Here is a 17124-nt window from a genome sequence, read left to right on the forward strand (position 1 = left end):
CCAGTTACGAGGCAGCCAGTCAGTCAGTCTCAGGTGTGCTAGGAGAGGAGCAGCTGCTCTACTCAAGTTTATACCTTACAAACCAATTCAAGGAGATTGCCCAGCATCATTTGAAAGGATAACAGGTGCACTTCGAACATAAAAGAAAATGCTTTGAAAATGTTCTGGCCCCCCCAAAAAAAACTTGTTAAGAAAGGAGGAAACTGAAAAATCCTACTTTCCAATTTGATCTTATATATGAGATCTCTTTCCATTGAATTTAATTTCTAATTATGGTATATTTCCAACATAGAAAAATAAACAATATTTATGTATCTATATAAGAACTCTTTGCCTAGATTAAATAAAAACATTTTTCCATGTTCTTCAATCATTCTTTTTCTTAAGATGATATATTGTAGGTACAACTACATTTCTGTTTCCTCTTTTCTCCAAAGGTAACTCCTTTCCAGTTAAGTATTATGCACATGCATTTTTAAATTCTTAACACACACATGTATACAAATACTCATAAAAATATACATTAAATTGTTTATGCATCAATTTCCAAAAACTAAAAAATTCAACAAATAAGCAGATAAGTATTCAAAAAAATAATGTTCAAAATAATTGAAGAGATCATTGATAAAAAGTGAAAATCAAATGGCCAATATATGGAAAAGTATTCAACCTCACTAATAATGAGGAAAACAAAATTAAAATGTAACATACCATTTTTCACTCAGTATTGAATAGGTTTTTAAATACTACTTAACTGAACATTATAGCATGTATAACCAAGAAAATGAATGGAACTGAGGCATTTAGGCCAATTATTTATTTCTAAAATATAGATAGCACAGACAGTCAAATAGTAACTAGACCCTTCCTTCACATATACTGGTAAACACATATGTTGTCAATCACTGTGATTTTTATATGGTCTGACATTATTTTCCATAAAAATACAACATTTAGTTTAAGCTAGTAAATGCTAAATTAATGCAAAAAATTTTTCACTATCCAACTTGGCATAAAAGTAAGTTTTAAAATCATTAAAAAATATAGTCATTCTTATAATTTTTCCAAAATAGACACTGCCAGGAATTTTGGCAATAGTGAGATCTGGCTTTGCCAAAGATAATCAGATCTCGTATCCACCTTCAGCAATTCTATAGTCCTTCCTCCCTATCTCCAAGCCCCCAATAAAATAATTAGATTCCTCCCCTAAAAAGTAACCATAGACACTAAAAACACAAACTAAGAAATGTATTTCATTAAATTTCTGACATGAAAATCCTAAAAATTTTGAGCATTTATCTCTACTACTTTCTCACAAACATTAGAATTAAATAGTCCTTAGTAGTCTGAAAGATATGCACTTAACACTAGCTAAATGAAACTGTAGTTTAATCTGATAGGGAATCCATGACTAAAGAAACAAAATGCTTCTAATATGCTACTCCCACAAGTCCCCATCAACCCTGACCCCTGGAACGATATTCACAAAGCTTTCTCATAAATGAATGGCATTTCCTTAGTACCTTGGGAGGAGATGATGGCAGGGAGGAACCATAGTTCAGGCCATCACTGCAAGCACTGCCATGAAGAGATAAAATAGAGGCTTGGGTAGAGTAGACACTGTCATTATCAGGAGAGTATTGAGACTCAAATGTGGATTCGTCAACCAGTTCAGCACCATGTGTGTCCACCTAGGAATCAAACAATATCATCAGCTGGGAATTCTGTCCTAACAGATGCATCGGAGTCTCCACTTGAACCCAAAGGCCTACTGGCATCATTCTTCTGTCTACCTGGTTCTACATCCTCTTCAGCACATCAGGTACTGACTATAGTCCTTCGCCTAGTGCAGCAGCACAAGGGCAAACTGTTCACCTATGTAGAGGGTGGTGGAATCCACAGCTGCTTCATTCCATCAATAATAGAGCTAAAGGTAATAATTAATGGAGGGCCTGCATCAATTCTAATTTTAAAGAGTTCTGTAAGTTATGAAAAATGTTGACTTTTTTTAGTTCACATGACCAACTCTTATCATTTTATAATAAAATGAATGAAGACATCTCTTCTACTCAACTAAAATAAACTGCTATTCAAAAAGGTAGCTATGCAATTATCTATTTGTAAACCTCACTATAAATATATTTTTGTTTAAATTATCTTTAGTTAGACTTTAAATCCATTTAAGTCATAGAAATCAAAGAGAATATCTGAGGCGTCCTTCTAAAATTATACCAACAAATAAGGGGTCAAATGAATGATCTGATTACAGTGAAGCTATAGGTTATGAACTTCTATTAGAAAGCTTATACAGAGTGAGATAGGGAATTTCACCACACATTCTAAAAATCCTATTTTTATCCTTTTTATGGCAGACCTAAGAACTGACCCTTCTCTTGCATTACCAGCATTTTCTGGTTATCTTAATGGCAAAATTCATTTTTCTATTTATTTTTTATTCCAACTTACATGTTTAGTAGAATTAGAAGCATTATCACAATATAGTAGGCTGTTTTCTTATAAAAAGCTATTAAAAATATATGTGAGTCATTTCAAAGTGATTCTATCTTGAAATATAATTTCATAGGCCTGAAAATTTATTTTAAATACATATTCAAAATCACTAACAAATCACCATGTGGAGCTTTAACCTTTACAAATATACACTATGGACAACAATCTAGATAGTAAATAATTAGCGTTTGCTATCCAGATAGTATTAGCTAAGTCTTGTGACAGAGATTACAGTGCATAAATATTTGCTTTAAGTAATATTAAAGAAAGAATACCTCACTATAACTTGTATACCTATCACTGATGCATTCAAGTCCCAAAAGAGCTCATAACAATTTGCTTATTACTGTACAGATAAAACACTGGAGCTCACAGAAGGTGAACAACCAGTTCAAAATTATATAACTGGTTAGGGAGAAGATCCAGGACACGTATTTCTGTCATAAAGACTGGTTAAGTTTCTATAAAACTGGAACTAACTTTCTTTGTGATTGGCATTCTTTGAATGAAGTTCAAGAAACCTATGTAAACTCTAGAAAGAATGTTATGTCTTAGGATACTTTAGGGGTAATGTTACATTTGTATCCTGTTGCATGTAATTTTTTTTTCCTGTGACTGGGTACTATTTAAGAGCACAGTACTTAGACAGTTCCACAGTTCATAGCATACTAATGATATTGCCCATGGAGAGCAAGGCCAAAAGTTATCCACTATGTTAAATATCAAAGTGTGAAATTATTATATTGACTAAAATCCTGCAAACTTTCCATATAGGTGTTTTAAGAGCTTGCAATTTCAAAATATTAACAAAAATAATTATCTCCTCCGATATTAGGACTACTAATAGCAATCTAGGTTAAAGATATGCACGGTGAGTTTCTCTAAAATATTGATCAAGGAATACAGTGAAACTTTTCAGAATATTTTAAAAGGCAAAGCAAGACATACAAGAATTTGGAAAGAGAACTTGTAAGATGTAGCCACTAACCAGAGCCAAGTCAGCCCTCAAGAGGGCTTTGTCAGGGCTTTGCTCCTCACAGGAGTGTGGCCGGTAGAGAAAGGAATCCTCCTTAGCAGAAACATAACCTTCTTCTGGTGAAAGCTGCAGGAGAATGATGTTTGAAGACCAGTTCACAGGAAAAATAGAGAACAATGAAAGGGGACAGAATGGGGGAAGAAAGAAAAGTGAGGAGAAAAAGAGAAAAATGGGAGTTTTTAAGATAAACATATAACTTTGACATTGAATAAGTACAAAATTTAATAAATATCTATTAAACATTTTATTTGAAAATACTTTGGTACGAACACCATCTGTTAGATAAGAATCCATTTGCACTATTGTTTTCATTTTTTTATTAAAGATTATCAAAATCAATACATTTTTGTATTATAATAGTCCTCTGGTAATTTTTATCTGCCAAATATTCTGGTCAAATAATGAAAAGCAAATTTTAGGTATGGAAACTTTAAAAGGGGCTGGGGTTATGGCTCAGGGGTACAGTGCTTTCCTAGCATGTGTGAGGCACTGGGTTTGATTCTCAGCACTGCATATAAATAAGTGAATAAAAATAAAGTTCTATCAACATCCAAAAAATTTAAATAAAAAAGACTTTCAAAAAGATTGGAGACAAATAAAACTTTAATTAAAAAGAGAGAACAACTTCTCTTTGTCATCTCCTTTTAGAATATTAATTTAAAGAATGTAATTTACTTGACAGGGAATGTGGCTGAATCCTACAGTGAAGCCTTTTAATTTAACATAGCTTGTAAGACAAAATAAAGCAAAACTCTACAAGTGCCCAGTTGCTTAAATTGCAGTCCTAAGCTCTATTACATTCTAATTTTGAATACACTGACTGAAATACCTAACAAATTTTATTCCAATCTCTGAAAAATGGGTCAAAATATTTAGATAAGCCCTTGTCCACATAACTGTATCAGTAACACATGCAAAAGTATTATGAGGAAAAAAAATTTTTTTTTTCATTACTCACACACGAATTTAATATTTATTAAGACACACTTTGGGAAACAGATATTCATCTGTTACCGTGCATACTGAAACTGAAATATCAAATCCTGCACTGAAAGAAATTCACTTTGGAGCTAGCTAGAAACAGAAGACTCTGCTTCTAAATAAGTGGTACAGTTTCTCTTTAAGGGCAACAAAAACATGTACTGAGTCATGTTCACCATTTCTCTTTGTCTAACAGAAAGATCAGGGCCAATTTGTGGTCCAACTTCAATAAATATGTACAGCCCCATGATGTTCACTTTCATTCTTACATTTCCCTTTGAATGGATCTTTTTCCATGATTTCTACAATCCTGGTTTGATTTTTAGGTTGGATTATCATAGTCATCATTCTTTTCTCCTTCCCTCTCTTTTATTATTTTTCATAAATACATCTTATAGGTTACTGAAATTCTTTGTAGACTAAAACTGGTACATACAATAATTTTAATTAACACAAAAATACTAACAAAGCTTATTATTTGAACAAATTCACAAAAATCAACAAATCTTTATTGCTGTTTATGCATTTATAGGTTGCATTTTCTTATGAGATAGTATATTTGCCCCTTCATTTAAAACTATATTTATACCATGGAAAAAACTCACAAATAATGACAACGTCTTTAATATTTAAGTGCAATGCAGTGGTAAGTGTTATGTTATAATTACTATACCTAATAAAACATTCTGTTTTATACAGAAAAAATTCATTGTGTTTTTCAATATTGCAGTATGGAATATGGGAACTATTTTCTCCCAGAAGAAAGATTCACAAACTGATAAACCCAATTTGTGAATTCCAATAAATTGTGAAAAAATTCGACAACAAAATGTTGAAGTCAACATAATTAAGAAACTTAAGCCACTTTATCAGAGATTCTACTTTACTCCACTATGATTAAAGGTTCTACTATTAGTTGTTAATGCAATTAACTTTTAATACCCCAACACACTGGTATTTTAATATGTGAATCCAATTTCTTTGAAGTATCTGATTCTGCTTCATCATGACCTTAATATCTAATAATTTTAAAAAGGTTAAAAGAGAACCACAAAGTAATGTTATAAATTTAGCTCTGAACATCCTGGCTCTTTTCTTTCCTTATTTTCTGAAAAATATAACTCAAATTAAATCTTGATGTTCATGGACCCAATAACCATATTGCTGAAAATACCAAAAGTGATGATTTAATCATGAGGCTAAAAGAAAACCTGTGTCATTTTTCTTGTGCATATAAAAAAAAATCAAAAAAACCCAAATTCTTACAGGTAAAGGCTTGGTCACTCCTATTCTGACAGTTCCTGAGGGTGCCCCCTTCAGTGCTTCCACCGCCTCTTCAAGACTGCTATTTTCCAAGTTAATGTCATTGACAAACATGAGGCGATCTCCAGGAAGAAGTCGTCCATCCTTTTCAGCAATGCCACCAGGCACTAAGGAACGAATTACAATCACGGTGCTTGCTGGATCAACTGGATCCTGACAGAATGGAAAAGTAAAGAGAACTCAGTCCATTTTTACAATGAAGAAAATTTTTACAGGTTGTCCCCTCTAGATAGTAATGAATGGGTTATCGTTTCAAGCATATTAAAAAAACTCATACAAAAAAATTTCTGATGAATCATCTGGGCAGAGGTTATCTGTTTTATTTTAGAGAATTCATAACAAGGTCACCCTAAAGAAAAGCACTCTCATTTGCTAATGCTCCTAAAGAGACCTCTTAAATTGTACAGATAACTTTAAAACTATAATTTTAATTTTAGATTAAGTTGTCAAATTTTACAACTATCATTGGAGGCTAGATATCAGGTATACTCATTATTAACAACAGCATTTGTTAAATAGGCTATCACTGGATGTGAATATCTGAAGGTTTGATCAGTCCTTTTGAAATGAAGAAATATAGAAAGAGGCCATATAGTGTTTGGTGATGCAGTGTTTTCATTTACACAGCAACCTGGACATTAGAACAAGGCTCCAGAATCAGGCCCTATGAACACATCTCCCTAGATGGTTTTATGTTCATTGTTAATAAGGAACAACAGCTGCACACTGTTAAGACAGGCTTTAGCAATTTCCTCATTTACTCAGCACAGAGCACAATGCAGGCTGCACTTGACCAATTTAAACATATTTATAAATTTAGTAAAATGATTTAAAATACCATAATTCATAATGTACCCAGTTATGAATTTATCATTCGCATTAAAGAAACATCTAATACTTTAAGACTTACCATTAAAATATGAGCCATCAAGAGAATGAAAATAACAATAGTAGATTCTGCAAATTATTAAGAAAACACTATCATATCTCTATGATAGATATGTATGTATGTGTATTTATATGTATACGTATATAAAAATATATACATATGTATGCATATATATGTATGTATGTAGATACTTATATGCATATACATACACACGCACGCACACACACACACACACACACACATATATATATATACATATATATATATATATATTTTTTTTTTTTTTTTTGTACCAGGCATCGAACCCAGGGGTGCTTAAACCCTAAGTCATATCTCTAGCTATATTATATTTTTATTTAGAGACAGGGTCTTGGTAAGTTGCTTAGAGCTTTGCTAATTGCTGAAGCTGGCTTTGAATTCACAATCCTCCTGCCTCAGCCTCCTGAGCCACTAGGATTACAGATATGCACCACCATGCCAAGCTCTCTATGCTATTTCTAAAATGTATTCTACATACTCCACAGATTCCCAAGAGCTGAATTATAAAATAGCTGAATAAATTCAATACTAAAAGAAACTCTTAAGATAAATGAATAAATGAATAAATGAATCATATTAATCACTATTTGGAAAGACTGACTACAAACAAGAAACTGTCTTTGATGACTCTAAAGTATTGTTTTCTTCTCTGCTATCAACAATATGCTTTTAGTACATAGCATTGTTTTTTAAAAACTTATTAATGATTGAATACATTTACCTGATAATCTAAAATGCTAAAACCAAGGCCTCTGCTCCCTTTCTCCAGCTCTATGTGCTGAATGCCAGCTTCCCACATGGCCAAAGGTGCTTGAACCTCTTCTGGATTCTGACCCACATCAGTCATGGCCAGAACTGGCTCCTCTGTCTCTGAGGACCCGATGAACTCACCTAGATCTACATGAGGCTGGATAACAGACCAGAAATCTCTTATTTCACAAACACTAGGATAGCAGACACACATACAAACACTGCAAGGAAAAAGAGATATTCCCAACATCTATACAGAACAAAACATTCTCAAATAAGCAACAGCCTATCATGAAACCTTTAAGATTTAAGGAATAAAATGTTGAAAGCTGTTAAACAGGAAGAAATACCTAATTATAATAGGCATTGAAAGTATAAGATTAGAAGATCTCCTACAAAATTATAGAATGGTTGGTTGTGGGTGAACTTCACTTCTTTTCATCAGTGTCTGAATCACCTCTATTGTCAAAAGAAAAGAAAAGCTATTTTGTTACTAAATCAAAAAAAATTTCTTGTGATAAATAAGAACAATGAGAAAACAGATACATGTAAAAAGTTTTATACTCAATGCAAATAAGGATTATAAAACACTTTGACTTGTGTAGATGAGTACTGCATTAAGAAAATTAGTGTAAACAGTGGCAAAACATTAGATTTGAAATCAGACTTGCTTGGGCTTGAAGCTTGACTCTATGATTTCCTATCTGTTTTACCTTGAGCAATATTCTTAACATGGGCTTCAGAGTTATTCATTTCATAGAAATCTGTATTAACTGAGGAAACATGTATAAAGTACCTGACACAGAAGGTGAAATTCAAAATTTTTGCTTCTTTCAGTAAAAATAAGGTGAATACAGGTTACTCCAACTTCATCTATCTATGTGAACATATCAAACTTCAGAAATATGTGTTTATCAGGATGTTTGTTTTAAACAATCATCACATGATCTACCATCATGGATGCAAATCTCTCTACCTGATTTATTGTAATAATCCTATTTACCACAAAAAAAGCATGGATACATATGGTATTAGTCTTTGAGCAGTAGATAATTTAGAATTATGTTTCTTGTTCTAACATATTCTAGTCACTTACATGAATATGAAACTGTACTTTATCCTTCAAAATTTTCAAAATTATTCTATTGTACTGATTGTTTCAGTATAATGTAAATCAAATCCCAATATTATGTCTCATTATACTTTAAATGAAATTTGGCTAAGTTATAAATTATGCAAAATTCAAATCTAAAGTTTAGAAAACTATTGTGTATCTTCCAAAAAGCTCATTAGTTTCATTGCTTGACATTTTGATCTAAATGGAAAAGCATAAGCAGACAAGAAAATGGGAATTTCTGGACACCACAGAGAATCATCTGTCATGTGTTAGAAGCTCAAATTTCTCATACTTTAAAAATAGAGTGTGCAAGTAAAGCCTATATATGCTAAAATTATCTATCATCTATATTTTAGCTATTCACTAAGCAGTAACTATATGCCAGGCAGAGTTGGGTAGGTTATATACAAGTATCTTTTACCATATGTGTACTATATACACACTATTTTCATACTTCAGTTTTCTCTTCTGCAAATGGGGACAATATGAACCTCTATTTCATAAGAATATTGCAAGTAAATTATGCATATATGGAGTACAATAAAACCTAGTATTATTGCTTTATTAACTTTCAGAGAAACTGAGACAAGCATTGTGATTTACATTTCACAGAAAGAAAACAGAGGTTCAGAAAAGTGACAAGACTTGCTCAAGGTCATACATCTAGTAAGTGTCAAGTCTGGTTTAAACCTAAGCTTGACTTCAAGGTCTATACTATAAGACATGGGCTATGTAAGGAAACCAAATATCCAAAAAAAAAAAAAGGCTTAAAAAATTGTGAACACCATTTAGCCTTTCCACTACATATTCAGATTAGCCTCACTTGGCCAATCTGCTACCTTTTCTGTTAGTTCAATATCACTTAGGTCCAGGCTATCCAATTCTGTCTGGGAGGTGGGTGGCACAGTACGACGACAGCACACCATCGTCACTTCTATAGGCAATTCTTTTAAAATGCTGACCACATCCTGATGATTTTCCCCAAGCAAAGTTATGCCATTCACCTGCAGAAAAAGACAAACCTTCAAGTAAGGAAAACATTTCATAATGCAAATATTATTGTAAAAAATTTTTTTATTAAATAAATATTAATTTTTGTGCGATGATGATGATGTGGTTCTGCTGGCTCCAGAAATGTAGTTAGACTTGTAAAAGTACTATCTAAAACAATTTAGAGTTTTGTTGTAATTGGATCTTCTAAAGAAATCACAGGGAAACCATTAACTTTTACCCATATTTGATCTACCAGTACAGAGATAAAGAATAGAAGAGTCAATGCAAATATTCCCAAAGGATGAAGGAGAAAAAGGAGTCATTAAAAATTGACATTTTAAGTGAAAAAATAGAAAATTGCATATATTATATGTTTTTAAAATGGAGGGAAAAGAAACTCTTCCAATTTTCTTTTATACACTTTAAAATATGTTGACTGCCTGTACTTAATGAACAATTATGAGAATGGGGTGGATGAGGTCAGAAAGGAGACTTTTCACTGTTTATCTTTTTCTTCTCTATTAAAACATGTGAATGTATCACCTATTCTAAAAACTGAATACATGTTTAAATTTTTTCAAAGAAAGTTTTTATAGTTCTCTGTGCCTAAAACAAAACAACTGCATGGAACTAGATCTGAAGCTCAATGTACACACAGAAATGAAATTTCTGCTTTGGAGCAGATTTTTATGTGTAGATCTCTCTCAAGTAAACTGAAGGGGAAATTTAAAATAAGAACTTACAAACCACATTAAGCCTCCTTTAGGCTTTTTAGAATCTTATTTGAAGAGGAGAAAGAAAATTATAGTTCCTTACTTCCAACAGTTCATCACCACTGAAGAGCTTCCCACTGTGTCCCACAGGACCTTCTGGTAGAACAGATCGGATAAAATGATGTCCCACTGTTGCTTCCAGGCTTATTCCCAACCCACTATTCTCACTAAACTTGCTCACATAGGCCACCTGAAAGAATAAAAATTGTTACAATTCTAACATCCCTTTTTTTTTCTACTCATGCATAAATTTTGTGTTCATACAAAAATGATCAACTATCTCACAAAACTTCAAAAACCCACTTGTAAAGCTTCAAAGTTCTGCCTTTGAAAGAGTACTGATGTCTACTGGTTTCATGAGCCAACAGACCTAAAGGAAGCAGTCAGCTCTTCAGTGCCTACAGATGCTGAGAACAGACAGAAGACAGTCAAAACCACCACAAGTCCTAAGCTCATACAACAATAAAGAAAACACACACTTCATACTTGCTACTCTGTGCCAGGGTATGAGCTGACCCCCCCATTTCAGATTGTCTAATATGCTTCTTAAAAATAGATACAATTTCTCTCACTTCCCAAGTTAGGAAAAAAATAAAGGTTCAGAAAGGTTACCTTGACCAGAATTGCATAGAGAGAAAAGAAGTTTGAACTTCAGTGGTCTGACCCTAGAACCACACTCTTGATATTATGCAACATTTAGAGACAAGAATGGTCTTTAATAAGTGAACTGAAGTTCAATATAAGGGAATGAAGTTCTAATTTCCTATAGTTATACCAGATAAGGGAGAATGTTAGGAACTTACCCATTTTCACACAGAATTCAATAATCATATTAAAATCAGAAGGGATATGGGTGGATGCGGTGGCACATGCCTGTAATCCCAGCAGCTCAGGAGGCTGAGGCAGGAGGATTGTGTGTTCAAAGCCTACCTCAGCAAAAGCGAGGTGCTAAGCAACTCAGTGAAACCCTGTCTCTAAATAAAATACAATATAGGGCTGGGGATGTGGCTCAGTGACCAAGTGTTGAAGATCAATCGACAGTACCCGCCCCCCCCAAAAAAAGAATCAAAAGGAATGCTAAACATGATCTACTTCTACTCTTTCTTTTTATAGCTAAGGAAGCTAAGGGATAAAAAACTGAGAAAAACTCACTATCAAATATTTCTTTCATATCATAATAATAATTGGTGAAAGATAAATATTATAAGTAAATTATATGACTTTGAAATCAAATGCTGCATGAAAATCTCACCCCTGAAAACCCAATTTAAGCATTTCTTCCTTGAGAACACTTCCAAGTGCCTATTGATAATGCTTAGAAGTACTTCTCATAGTCACACCATTCCTACATTTTCATGAATGCTGCAAAACTAGATAGCAAACAAAATGAAGTCAGATGTGTTTCCTTTATTTTTGTCTAATCGAAGCCTAATAAGAACTTAGTTCTTTATCACAGCACACTTCTGCCCTTGAACGATTACTGGGAGTCCCACCAAGACAGTATACACACAGAGGGCAGTTAGAAGTTCAGTGTTGGTTCTGAGTCTGTGACAGGATGTCTAATCAAGGGTGGGTGCCTGTTAACATTCAATTACCACCTAAAGAACTGCAGGCTCAACTATGCATGCCCCCCAAGTTAACCTTGCCCCATAAAAGGAAATGCTGAATTAATTGCTATTGAGCTGGACCTAATTCTTTTTCCTTGACTCAATTAGAAAAGGTACCAAGAGCTATACTCACTTAGTTCTTAGTTGTTAATTATTCTCAATGTTATAAAAAGATTATTGTCATGAAAATCAAATGACAAATTAAGAGCACTACTTAGAAACAAAGTGTCCCCTAAGTAGTCATTACAAACATTATATATTATCTGTTGTCTTTTATCTCTTCCAAGCCAAAGATATATGAACATTATCAGCAATATGAAAAATTCTACCCATGTAGTATTTTATTTTTCCTGTTGAAATCCTTGAAATTTTTTGGTATGCATGTAAAAATTAATAATTGTGTCAACTTTCTTAGACCTCCATTTAGAATAGCACATCATGAGAGCTTGGCTAGATGTATAAACTGTTTCATGTTAATAAACATAAAATATTTACCATGGCATAAGTGATAGGAAAAAGTAGGCAGATTAACCTCTTTTGGAAGGTAAATACATAAAAATGACAAAAGAGGGTGAGGGAAAATGTCCTTCCCCAATTTTGTACACAGATAAGATAAATCTGTCTTATTTTTAAGAGAACTCCATGATTTTATTGTGACTCTTTCTATGAATCACAGGTTTAAGAATCAGAAAAACCCTTCTTCATATATGATCTATACCACTATCAGAATTACCAAAATATTGATGACATATTAGCTCTAAAACTTCAATACCATTTATTTCCACTCCTCATTTACTATATAACTTTCTCCAAGTTTAAATTTTCACTACCCAAATTAGCACATTTAGGTCTTCCAAAAAAGCCCTGAATATTTACTACTTCTCTAGGACTCTTTCTGAAGATGATATCTATTACTGTTATGAAGTTCCTGCTCAAATACACTTATAAGTTAGGCAATTAGGGAGGGTAAACTAACCTACCACTATTTCATAGTTGATTCCCATAATCCTCTGCCACTTTGTCAACAGGGCAGCTTCTTGTGGCACATCTTTTGTTTCTTGTATCTCAGCTGATATCAACTGATACCCTGAAATAGTCAACACAATTAAGTTAGTGACAAACTACAAAACTCTCCATATCTTAACATTCTGTACCAGAGATTGTGATCAGAAACTGTCATACCAAGTTGGACTTTTTCTTCAATTTTTTAATTGGTTCTTTGTAGTTATACATAAGGATTCATTTTGACATCATTATATAATGATGCACAGAATATAATTTGTTCTAATTCAGTCCCCATTACTTCCCCTTTCCCTTGCCTCCTCCCTCCCCCATTCCCTTCCCTTTACTCTGATCTACTATTTACTTACAGCTTTTTTTTTTAGTATCTTGTAGATGTACAAGATGATGAGATTCACTGTGGTATATTCATATATATACAAAGGAAAGTTAGGTCTGATTCATTCCACTACCTTTCACTATCCCATCCCTTCTCCCTTCTCTTCATTCCCCTTCATCTACTCCACTGATCTTCCTTCTATTTTTTTAATCCCCTCACCCCACCTTATTTTGGGTGAGCTTCCACATATCAGAGAAAACATTTGACCTTTGATTTTTTGGGACTGGTTTATTTCACTTAGCATGATAGTCTTCCGCTCTATCCATTTACTGGCAAATGCCAAAGTCATTCTTCTTTATGGGTGAGTAATATGTCACTGTGTATATATATATCACATTTTCTTTATCCATTCATCTGCTGAAGGACACCTAGGTTAGTTCCATAGCTTGACTATTGTGAATTGTACTGCTATAAACATTGACGTGGCTACGTCACTACAGTATGCTGATCTAAAATACTTTGGATATATACTGCAGAGTGGATAACTGGGTCATATTATGATTCCATTCCTAGATTTTTGAGGAATCTCCATATTGCTTTTCAGAAAGGTTGCACTAATTTGCAGTCCCACCAATAAGGTATGAATGTACCCTTTTCTCCACATTCTCACCAACATTTATTGTTATTTGTCAGACTCTTTACCCCACAGATAAGTACTCTCATTTCTACACTTTACTGATTTAATTAAAAACCCTTTTACATGTTCAACACTATTATCTCTGACAGTTATCTTTTAAATCTTAACTATACTTCCATCAACGCACCCACTCATTATCTAATTTTATTTAAAAGAATGAGGACTCTGGGTGGCTTTGGAATTCTTCTTATCATCCACTGGTGACTCTACAGTAAAAAGCCATGTCACCTCTATGTTAATTTCTCTTTTTCATTTTCATTTAGTTCTACAGAGGAACAAGGAGTATGCTATTACTTAGCCAAGCAAAAACAAACTAACAAATAATATATACAATTTATTGTATAGTGAGTAATATAAGTAAAAAGTAAGAAACCATGACAAAGATTGTATATTAAAATAAAAGCCCAGTATGGAATTTCACTAACTGGCAAAAATAAGTACAAGTAAAAAGAAAAAAGTGGTGCAAAATCAGTTACTTTATAAATATGGATAATAACAAGACATTAAAAAAATAAATTTCCCTGCAGGACACCTATGGCTAGGAACTTTTCTTACCCTAAGAGAAGTCAAGGTTTTAATTATTCAGTTTCACAACTATTGTACTGGATTACTTACGCTAAGAAAGAAACGGTGGTTCCCCCCACAAACAACAAAGAATCAGCATGTGGAGGATAGGGTTGTAGTGTGTCAAAATATTTGTGTGTTACTAATGCACTGGATGCCAGAGATAGTTAAGACTTTCTGGATTTTGTTTTTAAACATAACATTGTAAAAGCATTCAAAGTTGTAAAGCTGCATTTGAAGTTTTGATCATTTAATATATTCATATTACCAAATTATTATACTGGAAGTGGTTTCTTTCTGTGTTACAAAGGTTTAATTTTACTTAAGCAGTTATTTAATGTGATTCTTAATCTATAATAAAAAGTGGAAAGGTATACAGTTGTTAATGCCATGAAAGCATTTCCTTTCCCTAAGGAAAAGTGAATTTCTTATCAGAATATCTGGCTGGCTCTGTAATTTAAATTAAAATAAAATTTTGGGGAAACGAAAAAAAGAAGAAAAAAGGAAAAAAAGGAAAGAAGACCACCAAAAATATTACCTAAACAAATTAAAATGCTTAGCTACAACAACAACAAAAAAACTTGTGAAGAATATTACAATCATATTTCAAAGACATCTCTGTTTCATCATGGTTCTGACTTTAAAAGTTTGTCTTTTAAATTTCTCTACTAGGCAGTACTCTCAATCCCTTTCAGCATTCAAATCTCAAATTTAAAGAGTGCTTCAAAATTCAAATTTCTCATTAGCTGCCTCCTAGGCAGTGGGAATTCAGGAGCTCATTCTAGGCATATTTTGAAGATTTATTATGCTGTGGGTTAATAAGATGAGTCTCCCTTCACCTTGAGAAACTGGATACAATAAGTTATAATTTTAAAAATATTTGGAGGGCTGGGGATGAACATAGGTCAGTGGTAGAGCACTTGCCTAGCATGCATGGGCCCTGGGTTTCAACCCCACCTAGCACTGCAAAAACAAAGATTGGAGACAACTCTCCCCAAGTACATGTTTTCTCTTCAAAATTAAATTAATTTCTGAGAGGGATAACTATGCAGGGGTGAACACAATTTACAGGAAACATTTAAGCCAAATTCTGGGAAAGAAAGAACAGGGTCACATCAGTCCCACCTCCTCCAACCCACTTTCTCCTACTCCCCTGTGTTTACATAGCTGGGCAGGAACTTAAGCAGGGTGGGATTATGAATGGTCAATGTGGGTAATCAGTAACCTGTTGATTGAAATAATCTGAGATTCATATTCATTCAATTAACCTATGGTGATAAAATTCTCTATTCACACTTCCAAACAATCCCAAGACTAGTTTTCATTCATTTTTTAAAAACTATAAAATCCAGTCCTCTACTCTGAGAAGTCAAGTGACATGTCCAGGCTTACTCAATGTGTCAAATTTCAGTGGAAGGGGCAACAACTTCTAATACCCTAAATGAAGAACAATTGTAGAACGGACACATAGAATCACTTCAAAATTTCTGCTTTGTTTATTTTGTTTAAAAAAAGATTCAGGGACTCCTGATTTTAAGTCTAGAGCCTTCCCCCATCTCTCCTCCCACAAACACATGCACTCCTCATGAGCTGCCTTCACCAGGGTAAACAGATGGCTCTGAGTCTTCAAGATAACCCCACGCCCATCCTCACTATCTCCAATTTCAGACTCTGAACATTTGTATCCTTTCCCTAGTCTTGATACTCACTTTAGCCTTAGTAATACCTTTACCTAGTAGTGTTAAAATGGCAGAATATATTTAATAGTGTAAATCCTATATATCTCCCTTTCAGGATATCTTAATAAGCACAAAATTCCTTTAAAATAATAAAAGCAAGTCGAAATTTTCAGCAGAAATGAAATGCAATAAAAAGCGAGCAGATAAATTAAAGAACTAAAAAGCCTCCATATAATATCTTAATAAAGGGTGGAATACACATGAAGGAAGAGTCTTGTACTTTGTTCAGCAGTTTTAAGTTCCCAAAGCACCTAAAACAATCTGTCAGCTAAAGGAAGCAACATTCTGGCATAATTATGACTTAAAACAATGAGCTCTAAAAACATTTTAAACAACTCACTGGATCCTAGGCTTACAGTGAAAGAATTCTCAGGTTTGATAATTTTTCCATATAATTACTTTCCAAAATCAACTTTCTCATGATAAAACTTAGAACTCTTAAAAAATTGAGAAGTGAAAATAGCCTCCCAAAATTGGACAGCTTCATTCCTAAGATTTATAAAGACTCTCCTTTGTTTATTTTTAAATACTTTATAATTTTATTACTGTATGCTGATATATAGATATGTCATCTATATAGAAGCAAAGGAATTAAGTTAAAACTATGTTATATAACCAAATGATTCCAAAGAATTCTGATTAAAAAAAAAAAAAAAGTAGAAGAACAGACTGATTCAGCAAGAAGACATACTAGCTATAAATGAAGTATTTTAAAAAACAAGAGCAATTAATCATATCTATAAATAGGGATTTACAAGCATAGTGT

At 33.2% G+C, this 17124-nt stretch overlaps 1 protein-coding gene across 12 annotated transcripts in view; it reads right to left on the minus strand.

Annotated features, from left to right (window-relative positions):
• MPDZ (multiple PDZ domain crumbs cell polarity complex component) overlaps positions 1–17124 on the minus strand; it is a 166405-nt gene that overhangs the window by 76036 nt on the left and 73245 nt on the right. For 11 of the 12 annotated variants that reach the window (XM_079113123.1, XM_079113118.1, XM_079113120.1 and 8 more), the window contains exons 13-19: positions 13000–13106; positions 10456–10602; positions 9486–9650; positions 7501–7686; positions 5795–6004; positions 3500–3613; positions 1524–1691 (exon numbers count right to left, since the gene is read on the minus strand). In XM_079113123.1, coding sequence (XP_078969249.1) covers positions 1524–1691; positions 3500–3613; positions 5795–6004; positions 7501–7686; positions 9486–9650; positions 10456–10602; positions 13000–13106 — 1097 coding nt within the window. The remainder of the gene's footprint in view (positions 1–1523; positions 1692–3499; positions 3614–5794; positions 6005–7500; positions 7687–9485; positions 9651–10455; positions 10603–12999; positions 13107–17124) is intronic. The other variant, XM_079113126.1, reaches the window with a different exon arrangement.

The sequence above is a fragment of the Sciurus vulgaris genome (genome assembly GCF_902686455.1).
Source record: "Sciurus vulgaris genome assembly, chromosome: 15".
NCBI lineage: Eukaryota > Metazoa > Chordata > Mammalia > Rodentia > Sciuridae > Sciurus > Sciurus vulgaris.